General features: G+C 33.8%; 2 protein-coding genes across 6 annotated transcripts; one reads left to right on the top strand and one right to left on the bottom strand.

Moving 5' to 3' along the window:
• Positions 487–6,212, bottom strand: LOC109343951 (beta-galactosidase 3-like). 5 transcript variants are annotated; one of them, XR_002107277.1, is made up of 19 exons: positions 5,849–6,212; positions 5,655–5,750; positions 5,102–5,214; positions 4,939–5,005; positions 4,744–4,836; positions 4,445–4,588; positions 4,242–4,330; positions 4,019–4,124; positions 3,785–3,872; positions 3,252–3,370; positions 2,826–2,990; positions 2,544–2,722; positions 2,191–2,300; positions 1,996–2,105; positions 1,754–1,864; positions 1,536–1,649; positions 1,244–1,446; positions 789–970; positions 487–681 (listed from the first exon to the last, which is right to left on the bottom strand). XR_002107277.1 is itself a non-coding variant. In XM_019582484.1 (19 exons), the coding sequence occupies exons 1-18, from the start codon at positions 6,020–6,022 to the stop codon at positions 847–849; spliced, it is 2,205 nt and encodes a 734-aa protein (XP_019438029.1). In that variant the 5' UTR covers positions 6,023–6,212; the 3' UTR covers positions 487–662; positions 800–846. The 5 variants fall into 5 exon arrangements, 2 of the variants coding, with proteins under 2 accessions (XP_019438029.1, XP_019438028.1); XR_002107276.1 differs by having other exon boundaries at positions 487–717; positions 797–970; XR_002107278.1 differs by having other exon boundaries at positions 487–714; positions 797–970.
• On the top strand, positions 12,300–18,592 carry LOC109343948 (cytokinin dehydrogenase 5). Its single transcript, XM_019582481.1, has 5 exons — positions 12,300–13,197; positions 13,722–13,849; positions 14,251–14,526; positions 16,393–16,655; positions 18,217–18,592. The coding sequence occupies exons 1-5, from the start codon at positions 12,597–12,599 to the stop codon at positions 18,554–18,556; spliced, it is 1,608 nt and encodes a 535-aa protein (XP_019438026.1). The 5' UTR covers positions 12,300–12,596; the 3' UTR covers positions 18,557–18,592.

Below are 18,938 nucleotides of genomic sequence, written 5' to 3'. Positions count from 1 at the left end.
TACAAATTACAGAAGAATTTAAATGATCACTTCCACCAACAATGTATTGGTCTGGTTATGTAAGACCTGCTAAGATCCCAGGATGATCAAGAAGTCAAATGTTCGATTCTTGGGAGCGACATTTGTCAGGAGGGGTGTCACGAACCTCAAAAGAGATTAGTTTCTTACCCAAAATGGTTCAAAGATACATTTGATAGTACCAAAATGACCACTTCCTAGTAATTAAATTAAGAATATAATATCTATATATGTAAAAATTTATACACAGTTATCATACCATTCACTCTTCATTTTGGATTAGTTTTCTTTTAAAGTCAATAATAATTAGATATGAATGGTGGATGATGTAACGACAGTATATAAAACTCATACACTCATATCACATACATGTTTCTTTTTCCTATTAAATTAAACCAGTTGATTTATGACATTTCCATGATTGAATGGCAAGTAGCAAGTAAACATGTACACAAGTTATAAAACAAATGAAAAAAGGCATAAATAACAAGTCAAGACACATTTTTGAATCAACCACGGTGTGGTCCAGATGAAAGGTAGGGACCATAAAATTATGGACAATGCATCAACTAACTATGAACGGTTGAACCAAAGCATGTACCAACCAAAGATGATTTATTGCAAATAAATGATATCATAACTAACTACTTCAATGCTACCATACCCCAGAGCCTAATCCACATGTATGTGTGCAACCCTAACATTTAACGATCCCAGATGTGTCGATATCAAGGGTGACTCATTATTTCGATGAATAATTTCTTCGGATAGAAGAAAATTGTTACTACTCTTCAGATTCTTCAGTTGTATGATACTGAATTGGGTTTACTAGCTTTTTGGAGTATGTACCACTCTCTTTACTAGAGATATTTTCCAAGGATCTCCACCTAGTTCTTCAAAAACTACTATCAAGTTCCTTGTTGGTTTTAGCCATGACCTTGGAACGTGATACCTGTGAATTTTCAAACACAAAAATCATTAGACATGTCTATTTCAAGTTATATATAGTGAATATGAATCTCATACATTGTACTAAAAAAGTTGTCACAATAATTACTCTTTATAAAAGATAGAGTAATGTTATTCACACTACCAAAAGATAAATATACAAAGAGTCATAACATAAGACACTCTTTTATCACTCTGCACAAGTTCAATGACTCAGAGGGTAAAATTTTCTTAAAGAAGTAATGTTGCAGTTAAATTTTTAACATTAAAGTAGTACCATCGTTGGGTGGGTTGTCCGCAACCAAGGTGGCATTTCGTAGGCCGGAATGGCCCCGAGTACATGCAAGAATTACAGTCACCCTTTGCATAAGCCATCCAATATCTTCCTATGCTTTGCCCATTGATCCATACTTGACCTTTTCCCATGCTTCCTAGGTCTAAAGCCAATGGCTCCGTTCCCCCGGGCGCGTCGAAATATGTCTGAAGGTTTAAAGATTGATGGTGAGCTTCTAGCTGAACAAAGCAGCTAGACGATCTTGTTATAAAGTAAAATCAGAAACTGTTCTTACCTTGTGCCATTTCAATTGCGAGCGGCGTCTGATAGGTAGCGAGTCTAGGAACCAACCAACAGATGAGACCACATTGGGATATGCGAAGTTCATATTCTCTCCTTTTAGGCCAACCTATTGGAGAACATGCCGAGATTAGAAAACATTTGCACCCCACATTAGTTAAAGCTAATGAATACATAAGTTACATTTGTGTGCATTTTCTGTTCACATCAGACCTGGTATGACCATTTATTCCACGTCAAATCTTTCTGTCCATGATCTAGACCATGGAGCAAAACCGGACCCGTGATACCTGTCTTCAATGTTTCGTAATGCCTGCCAGCATTCTTCAAATGAAAAAGAGGAAAATCAGAAAAATAATCAGTGATAAGTGCCAACATATTAAGCAAATTGAACACTGCAAGTAGTGCGAAAAGGAAGGCCAAGTTAAAGTTGATTTTACAAGCAAGGTACTTACTGGTAATCCAATAGTCATGCTAAGAAGTGCAATTCTATTTGTTCCAGCTCGTAGGTTGACGGGTCCATTAAATGTGCAATTTTTCTGTTTCTTTGACCCAAAAGCAGACCCTGTAAAAGAAATTGTTCATCTTTGTCGAAATGAAATTCAATCAACATTATGCAAACAAAAGAACTACGAAGATTAAAGGCATACCTGAAAATTCTCCATTAACAAACACGTGGACGGCATGTCCTGCAGAAAAAACAGTAATGCTGGGTCTGTGTCCTCCTCTAAGAAATGATTCTGATGAACTTATGTCAACACTACAGTATGCAAACCAGAAAATAGTAAGATTTCAAATGCGAGAACTGTGAAGGACGAAAAGAATCTACATGACAAAGAACTCAATCTTTCCAATCAAATTTCGTCCCCTTGAATACTCATAATGTTACAATACACGCCGAGGAGTTTATTGTTTTGTTATTATGCAACCAACACTAAAGAATTTTAATCCACTTGATGTCTGTTTAAAAATACTACAAAATAACTTGTATCAAGTAACTTACCTGGTTATGTACCATAAATAGTCACTAGTGTCTCTGGTAATGTTCATCTGTTCCAAGAGTCCAGTAGCTGTAATCCTTGAACTTTCGGCCAAATAAGATAAATCTTCATCATAGGTTGTCCATGAGAATAACTTGGAATTGGTAGGCAGCATTTTTATCTGTGAAGCTTGAACTCTCACCTTCACGAAGATATGACGATCCAATCGATTATTTGATGCAAATGGCAAGGCTTCAATTTCACTTAATCAACATAGCATAAAAGATTCTATTAAACATTCTTACTTTTGCAGTATTAAATACAACTGTTCTGCAATCAGGGAGAATGCTTATCGACCAAGGCGGTAAATCATATTGCCTGTTATTGAAATTAACTGTAGCAGCAGATTGTGCATGATAGTTTGCTAGAAATGCTGCACATGCTCCACTCCTTGAAGAGTATACATGAGCCTGGAAATTACCAAGACATGGATCATAATTCTCACTTCCAAGACTAGTTTATCATAAACTAGCACGTAAATCAAATGAGAGTAATTTCTTAACCGAGAAAACTTTGGTGTTTTTCTGTAGGTGCTTGAGGTGTTGTTCTCAGATAACGAACAGTTTTTACATGGTATATATCTATTGGTAAGCTATGACAAATGTCTTGTTCTCATTCGAGAGAACGTCAGCACTTAAGTTTTATCTTTTCTAATAATGGAGATAACTCACCTCCTGATAGGTTCCTAATGATGTGACAGTAGGATCTGCAGAAACCAAAGCATGCTCACTGTGCTTGATAGCTATATGAAGATCCTTCAAATGACTATATTTTGGTTGCCTGATCAAACCTAAACACAGTGAACGGATCAATTGCATCATGCACATATAGGCGAGGGTGGAACAGTGTGTAAGATTAAACTATCCTTAAGGCCACAAAAGGTCAAAACAAATTCGAATGCTAATTCGTGCATTCAATATATACACGCCTACAGGGACGATACAATAGTACAATAATCAACTTGACTTGAAGTTCGGATGCATCTTTACGTAATTGAAGAATTGTACTGCATTGTTTAATAGGCATGTTTGTCATTTTAAAAAAAACAGTAACTCCATTACCTCACAGTTTTGGTTGTCATTTAAAAAAGCCGGAACTCAAAGTTCAGTAAATTATTTCAATAATGATACAATCATATGCCTAGTGAATCATGGAGCAAACAGTATAATTAAATATTCATCTCATTATAAGCATGTTTGCTCACCATATTCATCAATTGGCGCATCATAGTCATAGCTTGTAGTAATGAATGGGCCTCCGGCTGATCGTCCAAAGTTAGTTCCTCCATGGTACTATCATTCATTCATTCGCCATTAATCATATAGTTGAAATTTAGATTTCAAAGTAAGGCAACAAACGTTTCATTATAACAACGAAAAGAACAACCGAGCCACTAGTTGAGCTTATTTTTATTAAGTTAGGAAATAAGGTGACCAACCATGTAATAATTCACAAATGAGCCACCCTTTTGTATGAAACGAGCAACTGCAAATGCTAGATCCTGAACTGGTCGCTGGTGAACCGGGCCACCAAATTCTGTAAACCTTATACCACAGAGAAGAGAAAGAAAAAGAATCTTCATGCAAGGGTAAAAGAATTCAAGACAAACTTATCTAAAGTGACAGAATCAACTTCAGAATATAAAATATGTAGTAGTTTACCAGCCACTCCAAGACTCAGTCCACATGCTAGGCTTGTATGGTTTATTTGGAGAGAAATTATCACAATAAAAACCATTGCATGTATTTATCTGTAGTGAAGAATTGAATAGACCATATTCAACCCTTAGTCAAAATATGATGATCATGAACTTATAATGAAATAGCGTATAATCATATTCAGCCCAAAGATGAGAGGGTTTAACCACAGGATCTGGTGCATCATTTTCCTTGCACATCACCCAAGGGACTCCTGTACCCAACCCAACAGCCATACTTGCAGCCCATGTTAGATATGCCTGACCAGCAGTTCCGCCTGCCTTACTCTCCGGTCCGAACTCATTCTCAATCTAGAAAATCACAACAAAGTGCAGGGGTAAAGGTTGATATTTTATCTTCGAATAAGTGATTTATTGGTATGATTCATGAATGTGGGAGTGCAAAAGCAAAATCCACTCTAGGTTTTTTAGTACTGCTTCAGTTATGCCATAGGGAAACTGCATACCTGAGAAAGAATGATTGGTCCACCCTGAGATTGAAACAACTTTTCACTCTTCATCATTTGAACAATTTTCTGGGTAAAACCTTGCATCGCCGCCTGAGAATTAAAACAGCAATATCATTTTAGTTATTTTGCTAGTTACATTACTCAAGATTTGACTCAACAGAAGAAACCATGTCAGTGAAATTGAAGTTCAACCTTGAATGGCCCGTTATCCGTTCTGAAGCTGATGTCAGGAACATATTTCAACCAAACAGGAAATCCTCTACACCATTATAGAATGTGATTGTGAATCACAATAAGCATTAGAACTAAGAAACTAAACAAAAATTACAGATAGAAATATGAAAGGTGCTTGTACCCAAAGTTCCATTCACCGCATATATAAGGTCCAATGCGAAGATTAACATAAAGTCCCACTTTTTGCACTGTCTTAATGAACCGTACCAGATTATATCTTCCTTCAAAATTGTACTGCAACCCAACATCAGAAACATAACAACGAACCCTAAAGAAAAATACTTATTTGCACTGTCTCATTCAACTACCAGATTCCTTCAAAATTGTACTACAATGGTGCAACCCAACACCACAAAAATAACAAAGAATCCCAAAATAACATTTTTTTCTCTAAAAAGGTAAGGTTCCGGGGTGTTTGTTTAGGCTTAAAAAGTTGAAAAATTGGTTCTACAAAAGTGATTATATGAGAAGCTGAAAATGTAGCTTCTAAGTTCTAAAAGAAGCTCAATTTTAGCTGATTTTGCAACTTCTACTTCCTTGTAAAAGCCCAACCAAACAAATGATTAGTGTGACAACTGAGAAGTGATTTTTTAAATCAAAATAATCACTTTTTACAAAAGCTCAAAAGGGTACTAATTAATGAGGTAAAAGAAATATGAAAAATAAACCAGTACATTGCCAGGAGAAGGTTCATGAACATTCCAGAAGACATAAGTGTCAATAACATCAAGGCCTCCATGTTTGGCTTTCTGAATTAGATCCTCCCACATCTACACATACATAATCAATTATAATCACACATTTGTAACAAACAACACAAAGCAAAAAAGTTGAAACATAAAAAGTGATTAAAATCAGAGTCATATACTTCAGGGGTGCTTCTAGGATAATGAATGGAGCCAGATATGAGGATTCTCCTTTGGCCATTGATTAGAAGGGACTTTCTATCATATGTAACATTGCAATGGATCAGCTCAGAACCCATAACAAAGAGTGTGAAAAACAACAACCTTAGCAGCTTCGAAACTGAATTGGCTTCCATGTCTGAAATTATGTAAATGTTAAGAAAAAAGAACAAGTTTTGAGAAGTGGGTTATGTTGTTATATGTTATAATTGCTGAACTTGAAACACTCTTCAATTGTTAACATTATGCAGCTACTTCCACTCACTGTTTTTTCTTCTTCCACATTTACTAATAGTATAAGCCATAGTTTTGGTTCATATCAGATTCATTATGAAAAGTAACACGTAGCAGAAGTAACATATAACTATGCTATGAACTCTCTTATTTAGTTGTGTCAGTTTCTTGAAAAGCTATATTTATTTATTATTAGTTATAGATATTAAGAATTAAATATACTATTTCTCGATTCACCAACACAAAATTACATTTTAAAACTTTGTAACTCATAATTTTAACATTTTTTCTTTATATTATTTCTTCCTAGGACCGTTGGAAATTTGGATTCCTATGCTAAGTGACAGGTCAAAAGTCAAAACTCAAAACTAATATATCAGCATTCTTTGCGAGTCCCACTCACATTTCCGTTAAAGTGTTGAACAGTAACTAATCTCATTTTCACATTACTATGTTTCATTCATTGTCAAATATATTGTTTTAATAATAAATATTATTAAGAACAACATTTAGAATTGTTTTTATTTTAAACTAGACATGTCCATATATTAACATGTCAGTGTTTATTAACACTTCAGATTTATCTTTGATTACAAATTTTCCTAGAAAGAACTACCCAGTTCTCTTTATTCACATTATTGATCGTAACTATAAAATCTGAACTACCCGGTTCAATCATAAAACCAATGAATCATTTCATATATCGATACAATATGATAATTATATTGGTAATATAATTAAATTATTTAAACAATACATTATTGAGGCTTGATGTGCATCAAACTTAGGGACACTCCTTCAAGAGAATGTCTCAACAAGAAGACCATGTGTAGCATTAATAAATGTGTCATCTGCACCAAGCTTTTGTCTCCATTCAGATCTTGAAGTCCATTTTCATAAATTTGGATTGGACCAGTTAACAACAGCAACCCATTAAAATTGATGTGACCTTATTTAATGCTATGACCCAGTTCAATTTATCAGGATTTATACACAGTTACTATTCATTTGTTATTTGTATTACTTTATTTAACGGTAAATGATAATTAAACATAAATGATAAAAATATAACGTATAAAAGACAATACATACATTTTCTAGTAAACTAATGTAAATGAGTTGTTAATATTGGATTGAAAATGCAGAAAACTTGTACTTGCTGATATATTTATTATATTGGTCCTTGAGGGAGATATAGTCTTCTATCTCATGCATTGATCCGTTGGTAATTGCTTCACCATTTACGTGAGAGTGAATGATTAATTGCAATGCCCAGTGATAAAAAAAACAGTGACTGCATTGAACCATTATCACCCACGAATCCATGATGTTGTGCCAGGATGCCATTCTATGGAGTCTGGCTCATGAACAGTGCATATGTATGATTATGACACATGACAATAACAAAAATCTAATGATTCATATTTTTTATAAATTAATAATTTTAAAAAATTGCCCCTCTCACATTCTCGGTACTTAAGAGTCCAGTACCGGAGAGGAATCATGTTACATTCTATGGCGTATCCTTCTTTTAATAGTGAGATGAGGCACCCATGTAGTTTTCACTAATTTATAAGTTAATATATAATACATATGTGACTTGAGTGAAAAGGTTAGAAACTAAATCAACTAGATCAACTAGATCAAGGAAACAACTTTTCCAACAACTAAATCATATATATATATATATAGTAGTATATAGGAAAAACTTCTAAGCATATATTTCTCCTTTTTCCTATATTGCTATAATAAGATCTTGACCTTTTAATTTTCCTTTAGAAAAAACTGTTTTTATTTTATTTCTCAAAGTGTTATCTAATATTTTGATCACTTTTCTCTCATAATAAAGTTTTACTCTTTTTATTTCTCAAAGTGCTACCTAACATTTCTATCACCTTCTCTCTGAGAATAAAGTTTTAACCCTTACTAACATTTTATCTCCCACCTTCTTTACTTTTCCTCATTTTCTGTTTATATTTTTTATTACATCATCATTCAACTTTCTAGCATGGTGTGCACTAAATTGGAATACAACAAAAAATGGACGAGGGTTTGGTGCATGATTAGCAACTCATAATCATCTAAGTTGAATTAGTGTTAAACCCTTTGTTTTTTAATAATAAAAATGAGTACAAGGGTAGTCACGTCCATTACAAAGATAACATGTTTATATAATAACAATACAAACCATTTTTCTAATAGTATAAGGCTCCACCAAATCCCAATATATTTACTAGGCATAAAATAAAATATTCAATTTCTAAGAACGACATTTATTACGAGAAACATTTATGTGCGTTGAAATGAATTATTTCCTTGAACATAGAGTAAGACTGTAAGAGAATACCCTTATTTATACAATAAAAAATAATAGAACAAGAGAAAAGGGTGCATAAATCAATAAAAAAAAAAGAACTAAACCCTTGGCTTTCTCCATACCGTTATCTTTTTTATAATAATATATTTTGTTAGCTGATAAAGAATTGTTAGGCTTTTCTAAGTCTAATCAATAATATTTCCTCAATTTTAGTGTATGAGTCTCTCTTTCAACAAATATTATGTATACCAGGATGAAATAAACTTTATTCCATTACAAACAACTTCTTGTTTATAACAACTAGGCTTTTTGCATACATATTTAATCTTCCAACATCCACTTGCTATTTGTGATTATCTAAGTCCATGTGAAGTATTAAGTAATCTCTACAACTACTTACAATCTGAGCCTTAGATTTTGTTATTTTCTTATTCTTTGGGACCCTTGAGAGAGGTTGGGATAACTAAGCCTCATCTGAAATTGAAACATAATTTGACATGATTATGACCTTATGATCTGTTGGACTAGATTGCGATCGAGAGCAGCCTTCAACCACCGGGGAGTTCCATTGTTACCGAGTTATGAGAAGATTGGAGAGTCAAGTGAGACACCACGTCTTGAACCAAAACCTTAAGACATTATTAGTTTCATGAGTCTTTTCTACTTCTAATCTTTTTCACCCCCTGCATATCCAACGTATGACTTAACACTTAAATAAACCCAACATGATAGATATATATATATATACAACTAGCATAGTAGACATATACATTTGCTTATGTTGTTTGAATGTTGTGTCAAATTAAATTGAACTAACAATAATTAAGAGTGGAAAATGAAAGAAAGAGCACAAGTAGAAGATGAGAAAGAGATAGAGAATGAGCATTGCATTGGTTTGGTTTTACCTATGCATTTGTATGAGAACTTGAAAAGGAAATGTCCTAGTTCCATTTTCTCAGCACCCATGTGAACTATCCTTGGAAGCTATCCCCACAAAGATCATTCGTATCCATAAATGGACCCTCTTAGCTCTTCTCTTCTCATAAGGACAAATCTACTACAATAGATAATTCACAACCTCTCTCTTGTTCTTGTGCAATCTTTTGGGAGTTACTTATAGGTTTCATGATTCTATTTTTTTTGTCCACTATAGTCATATGAGTGAGAATTGATATTGGTCATGGTGTAAAGATCAAAAATATATATAGGTTAGTTTTGTAGTTATTAACAAAATTTTATTTATGAACTTTAACACAATACAGATTGAATCATTCATATACACAAAGGGAAATTTAGATGTTGGACTTGTTGGTTAATACGTCTAAATCATAATGTTAGAGAAAGTTATGGGATTAATCAAAATGTAGCAAACTTTATGCCATTCTATGTACTAAACTATTGTGGTCGGCCATCAAAATACATTTATAAAATCAACAAAAAGGGAACTTTATTAAAATAGAATTAGAAAGCGCATGAGAGATTAAGAAGGTGCCAATTATCTATTCTATAATAACCTATATTAGACCAAGTTGTTTTGGTAAATATGTTAAGCTCAAATTTTTAAAAGGTAATTTAATAGATTTATTAAGCTTAACTATGCGACTTATTTAATTATATTATATAATAATATTTAGATAATGATTCACTTACTCTACGTTTTAGTAATTTATTCTATAAAAATCTAATAGTTCAGAAATACTAACTCATTCAAATAACGTAAACCATATTTTCATAGAAATGATAGCTAAGATGTGAAGTAGATTTTTTTTAACTTACTATTGGAGTAAGTGGATCCCCTCTCTAACATAAAGGGAAGAAATTCATTTATGCGAGGAATAAGTTAAAAAAATCTATTTCATATTTTAGTCATTTATTCTACGAAAATATGATGGTTCAGATCTACTAACTAATTAAAGTAAGTGAATTATCATTCTATCTCATAATAATGCTATGAATCAGTGTTTTAAATTGTGGTAACAGTTGTAGTTATTGCCATTGTGGTCACTGCAGTCATTGTGATCGTTGCAGTATGAATTATTTTGTAATTAAAATAATATTTTTTAATTCGATAGACCTAATATAGTCCAAATATGGTCCGATACAGTTGTGTTATGATCCAATGCGGCCATATCATTGTGATTCGGAGTCACATCAAATCACAATTTAAATGATTACTATGAACTTATGTATGTTCTTCAACATGTGATACAATTTTTCACTCATTTGTTGATTCAATATCGTCACGTATCCCCAATGGTGTCATATTCCCTGTCTCAAGCTTCCATCAAATCACAATTTAAATTCATTTACATGTTACTCTCTTGAAGTTGGTTCTCTCTTCTCTCCCTATCTATTTCTTCTCTTTTTACAAAGCTCCTATCTCTGTTATCCATGAGCTTGATAAAATGCAGAGAAGATTCCTTTGGGGTAGGAGTGAGGGGAGTAAAGGAATTCATTGGGCAAGTTGGAATAAGGTGTGTAGAACTAAGGAGGCAGGGGGCCTTGGGGTAAAGAATTTGTATCTGTTTAACTTAGCTTTGTTAGGAAAATGGAGGTGGATAGTTTTACATGAAATCGAGTCTCTTTGGGTGAGAGTGGTGAGATCTAAATATGGTGTGGGGGCGAGTGTTTCTGGGGAGCTTCTCGGGGACGAGTGTTTTAGGAAGGGGTCGGTTTGGTGGAGAGACTTGGGGAGTCTTCAGAGTAGAGAGAATGAGATTCAAAAAGGTTGGTTCTATGAGGGGGTCAGTAGAAGAGTTGGGTCTGGTTCATCTATCTCGTTCTGGAAAGATAAGTGGCATGGGGGTGTGAGTTTTAACATTTCCTTCCCTAGATTATTTCAGGTTGCTATGGACAAAAATGCTTATATTAGCTCTTTGGGAGAATGGAGGAATAATGTTTGGTGTTGTAAGCTGGAATGGCGTAGATTTCTATTCTCTTGGGAAACAGAAGAAGCTGATGTCCTTCTTAATTCCCTAAATGATGTTAGGATCTTGTAGGATAGTGTTGATGGATGGCTTTGGGTGTACGATAAAGGTGGTACATACTCGGTTAGAAGTGCTTACAATGTCCTGCTGAAAGAAGATAATAGCGTTGATACTTGGTTTTATAGAAAAGTTTGGGACTCTGATGTTCCTTTCAAATTGAGATGTTTTGTTTGGAGGATATTCGTTGATGGTATTCCTACTCGGCTAAATCTGGTTAAGAGGGGTGTAATGAGAGAGGATGTTCATTCGGGTTGCGTCTTTTGTGGAATGGTGGAAGAATCAGTTGATCATTTGTTTTTCTCCTGCTCCTTTGCTTATGTTGTGTGGCAATCTATATTCTCTTGGTTCGGACTCTCTTCTGTCTTCCCAAATGGAATTAGGATCAACTTCCTATCTCATTGGTATTATCTGCGGTTAGGAAAACCTTATCATAATCAGTGGATGACTATCTGGTTTGTCACTTTATGGTCTATTTGGTTGGCAAGAAATAAGGCTATTTTTGATCATTCACCTTCTATTCTTCACGAGGTAATTTTTGATGTTCAACTTCACTCTTGGAACGTTATATCTGCTCGTTTCTCTCCTTCCCCTTTATCGTTCATGGATTGGGTGTGGAGCCCTTCAAATTGTTTGAATTGGCGTGTGTAATTTTGTTGTGAATAGGAGCACCACTTGTTCTCCTAACGTTTTTTCTTTTAATATATCATTGCTGATAAAAAAAAATCATATATTAACAATGCAGATAAAATAAAAAATTTAAAAATAAAAAGTAATAAAATGGAACACTATGATTGGTTTGAAACATAAGTCAATATTGTTTGGGATAGATGATGTTTATCTATAATAAAAGTATACAAATAAGATATACTGTTTCCACATTAACTGAGTAAGCAAGTGAATATACACGTGCCTACCGTTCTCTGCCATGGTGGTATGTGTCCTATAAATTCAGATCCTTCTGTATCTGAAATCCTAGACACAAAGTAATGACTCCGAAGAAATTAGAGTAGAGAGGATTTGAGAACATAGCAAGAGAATCTTTCTCTTTTGTTGTGCATGTTGAGTACACAAAAATCTTTAAACCCAAATCCTGCTTACGTTAACTGCGCCAAGATTTTGCACCTTCCCAACATTCTCCACCATCACTTGTAGATTGAAAATATTTGTTATTCAATGAGCATGAACAACAATCACAAGCTTCTTCTATTAACCTTCGTTATATACTGTTTTATAGTAACAGTTGGGTTAACGTTGTTCCCATCGGAAATCCTCAGTTTAGGGCTTAAAGATAAACTAAGCATGGAAGTAGAATCATCTTCGAAGGATTTCGGAATGTTAAACCAAGGAGAGGCTGTAGCGGTTCTACACCCAGCAGGTTCAGCTGAAGATGTGGCTCGCCTTGTTCGAACCGCGTATGAGTCAGGGTTCGCGGTTTCAGCAAGAGGACATGGACACTCGATAAATGGACAAGCAATGATAAAAGAGAGAAAGTTGAAAGGGGTTGTGATTGAAATGGGAAAAGGAGGTCATAATAATAATAATAATAATAATAATATTAGAGTGTGTGAAGAAGAAATGTATGTAGATGTGTGGGGTGGTGAGTTATGGATACAAGTGTTGAATGCAACACTTGAATATGGGTTAGCACCTATGTCTTGGACTGATTACTTGTATTTATCTGTGGGTGGTACTCTTTCTAATGCTGGTATTAGTGGTCAAACCTTCAATCATGGTCCTCAAATCACCAATGTTCATCAGCTTGATGTAGTTACAGGTAATTTCATACTTACCATTTTTTCTTTTTAGATTTGTGGTTATCCCTTATCGAGCTAAACCGAGTTGAACTCTGGTTCGACTTAGTCCGGCTCGTTTCCAGCCCTACTTATTATTATCCCTTCCTGTATTGCATTGGAGTTATTTTGATTTGATTTTAGACCTATATACATATAATACTGTAATTCCAAGTATGTTTGCAATCACATAACCTCGCTGGATTTCTTCTATCCATAATTGCTAACATGCATATGGATTCCTAATAAACAAGTACATAAATTAATCATCATTTTAACTTATATGCATTACTTAATGTCATTGTTGCCAACTTAGTTACTTTTATAAAAATAATGGTTATGTACTAAGTACTAACTAATTGTTCCCTACAAGATGAAAAGTTCTCACTGATTAAATAATTATATGAAACTCATTTGTCATGCCACTAGAACAAATTAAAACTAATTTATTAGTTAGTAGTAGTGTTGTAAATTATTGTTATGGCAATTTGTACTACTACTGTAACAGGTAAGGGTGAGTTATTGACGTGTTCAGAAGAGCAGAATTCAGAGTTGTTCCATGGTGTACTTGGTGGTCTAGGACAGTTTGGAGTCATCACAAGGGTCCGAATGGCTCTCGAACCAGCTCCTCATAGAGTATGTCATCTATATCTCTTGATCCTTAATGTACTTTTAAGTACAAGTCAGTTTAGTGATGTAAAACTCTGCTGAATCTGGTATCGTACTAGGCCAGCCCGATACTAATCAATATCTGTCTTTTAATTATTCTCACTCAAACAAACCCTGCCCTATTAATTAAGGTTCATTACTCTCTCAATCTCATGTCAGCTAAGTATTATGATCACTTGATATGGCATACTATTAAAAGGGATTTGTATAATTGTATCATTATTACAAAACCTAAAAAGGGTCGTTTTCAAGGGATGACAATCTCGTTTATATCATTATATGTGTAGCATATTATGTATATTTAATAATGAATATTAAAATTTCATCATTGTCATTACAGATATAATCATCAAATTAATGTTCAACAGGTTCGTTGGATAAGAGTGTTGTACTCCAACTTTTCAACCTTTACTAAGGACCAAGAATTTCTCATCTCTCTGCATGAAAAACCAGCGAGCCAAAAATTTGACTATGTTGAAGGTTTTGTGATAGTAGATGAAGGGCTCATCAATAATTGGAGATCTTCCTTCTTTTCACCAAGTAACCCTGTTAAAATCATTTCCTTAAATGTCGATGGAGGTGCTTTATATTGCTTGGAGATTACCAAAAATTACAATCAAGAAAATGCAGATTCTATTGATGAGGTAAACACACAACAAAAAGCTGATATATATAACTTGTTTCTATTGTCTTATTGTGACTTATTTTCTTGAATTGTTACTATATAATATTTTAGTTATTGAGAGAAGTTGTTCTTGTTCTTATTTCGCAATAATAAATTAAATAAGTACTGTTCTAAAGTTGTGAATCAGCATTAAAAATGAAGAAAAAAAATGTTACAAGAGAGAGAAATATAAATATAGGGTAGGTTTGTGGAGTCCATTTAAGAACGGATATAGAGTTATACCATTAGAAGTGACTTTGACTTGAGTTGATTAAATTATTAAAATGTGTAAATAAATAATCAATGTGAGCCACTTAAGAGCGAAAAATGTGTTTGGATGTCCCATTTACTGTCAGCATTACCTTTTAAGTAATTGGCAAAATGCTAAGTGATTGCACCTAGACAGAATAACAATAGCATGTTGTCACTTTTTGTTTTGATTCCCATGACCAACTAACTACTTTATTTTGTTTTGTTTGTTTATATGTTTATTCTCTGTACCCAACATAGATTAGTTTGTACCAGAGAAAGCAATAAAACATACACAAGAAAACATGGAAGATCTTGTGTAATCTATCATCTCCATTCAATAATAAGACTGAAGAAAACATTTGAATTGTTTATTGGAGATTTTTGTTTAAACTTAGTAGCCTACTACATTATTCTCTAGGCTGTTTTAACACCAAGGGTATGCATTCACATAATTTTTATGTGGTGGGAGATGAAATCCTTCATAATATTCATCTATGGGTTAAGTGAAAAATATATATAAGTGAGTTTGACATCATATTTTGACGCAAAACCTTAAACATTAGTTTATGAGTCCATCCACTTATATGATCTTTAACTCATTCATTTCTATGCAATATGAGACTTTTTCTTCACATTTGGAATACTCTTAACATTTCACTCTCAAGTGTGGAGTAAATTTCGTTTAGTACAAGATACACTAGAGCTCAACTATCTATCTAATTGCACCGTTGTTAGCTTGAGTACTTGTCATTAAGAGAACAAATGTTGCCTTGACCTCTCGTGAGGAAGACTTTTGACACAAGAATTTCGTATGGATTTATCGACCACTTATCGTCGCTTCAATAATTGGTTCAACCATAGAACAATAGGCTCTGATACCACTTGTTGGATATCTCCATCCATGTATTATATCATTCTTCCATGAGTTAAGTGAAAGAAACATACCACATATTGACCTAAAACCTTAAGACATCAGGTCTATGAGTCCACCCACTTGTATTGATATTCAACTCATTCAGTTCTGCATAATGTATGACTAATTCTTCACACTTGAAATCCCTAACAATATGATATATGCATTCCGAATAAAAAGGAGATCCCCATTCCTTATCTAGATGAAAAGGAGCAGCTACCATAGTTAGCTCTTTTTTTTATCACCAAAAATAGCTTCATTATGGATGTACCAGATGTACAAAAAGATTACAAATGTGTGAAGGGTAATACAAATTAAATAGTGTCTAGGCTAATCCATGGGGCGTGCCAATCATGGTAAACTATTGAGTACACATATCATAAGATCCATTGATCCAAATTCATATCTTCATCTGTATTGATTCAACAATATGCTATGTAGAAGCCTCATGTGAGTTGAAGATAGTGTAACTCTGGGCTAACCAAATGGACCATACTACCCTAGTTAGCTAACAGATTTATAGCATAATGTGATTGTGAGTACATATTAACATATGATACTTTAATTTGTTTTTGGTTTTGATTGTTCCACACACCGCGCAACATATTGCACTTGCATTGGCACCGATCGATGAAGAAGACTGTTTTAAAGTTTTTGTGGTTTGGATGTTTTATGCTGCAGGAAATAAATGTTCTGTTGAAAAAGCTAGATTTTATAGCAACATCGTTGTTCACAACGGACCTGCCTTATGTAGATTTTCTGGATCGTGTACATAAGGCAGAACTAAAGCTTAGGTCCAAGGGTTTATGGGACGTTCCTCATCCATGGCTCAACCTTTTTGTTCCAAAATCAAGGATAAGTGACTTCGACAAGGGTGTCTTTAAGGGAATTTTGGGAAATAAGACAAGTGGGCCTATCCTAATCTACCCTATGAATAAAAGCAAGTAAGTTTAATGCTGCATGCATGCATGCATGATGCATAGTTTCATCCCATCCGATCATATTCATGCATGTCCTTGTTGCATGCATTCATAGAGAACCATTCTATTATACTACATGGGTATTATGCATCCTCTCATAAACAACATGTACATGTTGATAACAACCTATAATCGTGTGTTCTAGTGTTTAAGGACCATATCCCCATTTCCTTTTTCCCACTTATGAAGGAAGCTATGAAAGAAAGTAGAAAATAATTATATTTTGTGATCCATTGAAAGAGAAAAAAAGCGCACAAAAGTGTATTCTGCAACCACTTAATATTGCCAATACTTATAGAAACATAGAACATGTATTGAAATGTGAAGATTCTCAACAAACTAATTGACAGATAGCATTGTTGTCGACAAGAATCAAAAGATTATGGAATAGAACTTTTATATATTATTATTATTTTATATTAACACTAATGATAAATACCTAAATCTGTTTGTTTCTGCATAATTCAGGTCCTAAATAATTCCTGAATTATATAGGTCACAAGTCACAACATTTATATGAAATTAAAAAAGATAAAGTTCACGTCTTAGACTAGTATATATATAGAACTTTCCCCTATCATCAATCACTTCAGCTTAAACTAAAGAATGTTATTCCAAACAGAAATTAGTCGACAATGTGATTTTCATAGCAGATGAAAATCTGTTATCAAAGCCAGCTAGGAGGTACAACACTTTCTTTTTCCTTTTGTCTTTGCAAACCGAATGAAAACAAAATGGATATCCATGATCAATGAGGACCCATTTCCTTGAATGGTTGTAGGATTTCCTTTCTTAATCCTATTTTACTAACCTAGTTCAATAGACACCGATAGGGTTAACATATTTGGTGGAGCTTTAACCTTGCACTCGCTATCACTTGGGTTAGAATCATGGGTTGTTATTATGTTCACAAGCTATCAAGGTCTAGGGTTTATGAAGAATGATCATTTGTCCCATCATTTTTTTGTCCTTATGTCCCGCACCAATCAAATTTCACGAAATGATATTAAAATATTAATTTATGTTTTTATAAAAAAAATTAAATGAATAAAGCTTTCTCATTAGCTTGGGACACCAAGTGAGATATAAACGGAGACATGTGAATCTCATCCGACGTTTAGGTTATTCCTTTGTAAATCCTTGATGATGATCTTTTAGATTCTTTTTTATATTTAAATATTAGTATTTGATGTGGGTAAAAATTGAATCTTCAATCTTTTTCACTTCGTTCCTTAAACCTGGTATCCTTACCAATATACCACCTTAAATTATAGTTGTAGTGTTTAACATGTAGTGAAAACATAGCATGGCTCACATTAATAAACAAATTATTGACAGATACAAATAAAGCATGCATATACATAAGGAACAATCAACTTCCACCATGACGAGTCAAAACATTCATAACAAGATAGTAAGAAAAATCCCAAACCCAACTACTATATATATATATTTTCGTTTTGCATGGCATGAAAAGCAAAATCCAAAACATGTCGGTAATATAATATGATATATTTGTGTGAAGGTGGGACCAACGGAATTCGGTGGTGACGCCAGAGGAGGAAGTGTTTTACCTGGTGGCATTTCTGAGATCAGCTTTGGATAGTGAAACATTAGAGTACCTGAGTAATCAGAACAATCAGATTCTGAGATTCTGCAATGATGCAAAGATCAAGGTGAAACAGTACCTGCCCCATTACACAACGCAACAAGAGTGGATGGACCACTTTGGAGATAAGTGGACACAATTCTTTCACAGAAAGATGCAATTTGACCCTCGTTGCATCTTAGCCACAGGCCAACAAATATTTCAATTTCACCCTTCAACACCAACAAACATCACCAACTACCATCATATAATTTAGCAAAGCAAATCAAAAACAAAACAAGATAGTTAAAAAGAAGAGCAAACGTGATACTTGACTATAGGGACTCAACAGTAAACCATGTTGTACCATAATGGTTAGATGAATTAGAAGGGTTTTTTCCTTCTCACGAGGGGTTGCTATATGGGACTATGTGTTAGAATATCTGAGATTCTGTAAGAGTTAATCGATTATTGATTAAGTATAATGTTAATCGATTAACTCTTTTAGAATCTCACCTGTTCTAATACTATGAAGTGCAATAGAGAAAATGTTCATGAAATGGGTTACCTTATGTATATGAATGAGTTAGCTGAAAGTACAGTTATTTTAAAGTGAGTGAGTAATTTTAGACTAAACCCTAATGTTTACTTTACTCTTA

This window comes from Lupinus angustifolius, chromosome LG03 (assembly GCF_001865875.1).
Source record: "Lupinus angustifolius cultivar Tanjil chromosome LG03, LupAngTanjil_v1.0, whole genome shotgun sequence".
Classification (NCBI taxonomy): Eukaryota; Viridiplantae; Streptophyta; class Magnoliopsida; order Fabales; family Fabaceae; genus Lupinus; species Lupinus angustifolius.
This window is presented reverse-complemented; position numbering and strand designations above follow the sequence as displayed.

Coding starts and splice junctions, on each gene's coding strand:
- LOC109343948 (XM_019582481.1), top strand. CDS start 12,597: ATGAGCATGAACAACAATCACAAGCTTCTTCTATTAACCTTCGTTATA. Junction 13,198..13,721: donor TCAGCTTGATGTAGTTACAG/GTAATTTCATAC, acceptor CTACTGTAACAG/GTAAGGGTGAGTTATTGACG. Junction 13,850..14,250: donor TCGAACCAGCTCCTCATAGA/GTATGTCATCTA, acceptor AATGTTCAACAG/GTTCGTTGGATAAGAGTGTT.
- LOC109343951 (XM_019582484.1), bottom strand. CDS start 6,022: ATGGAAGCCAATTCAGTTTCGAAGCTGCTAAGGTTGTTGTTTTTCACA. Junction 5,006..5,101: donor TGCGGTGAATGGAACTTTGG/GTACAAGCACCT, acceptor ATAATGGTGTAG/AGGATTTCCTGTTTGGTTGA. Junction 1,865..1,995: donor GCATGACTATTGGATTACCA/GTAAGTACCTTG, acceptor TTTCATTTGAAG/AATGCTGGCAGGCATTACGA.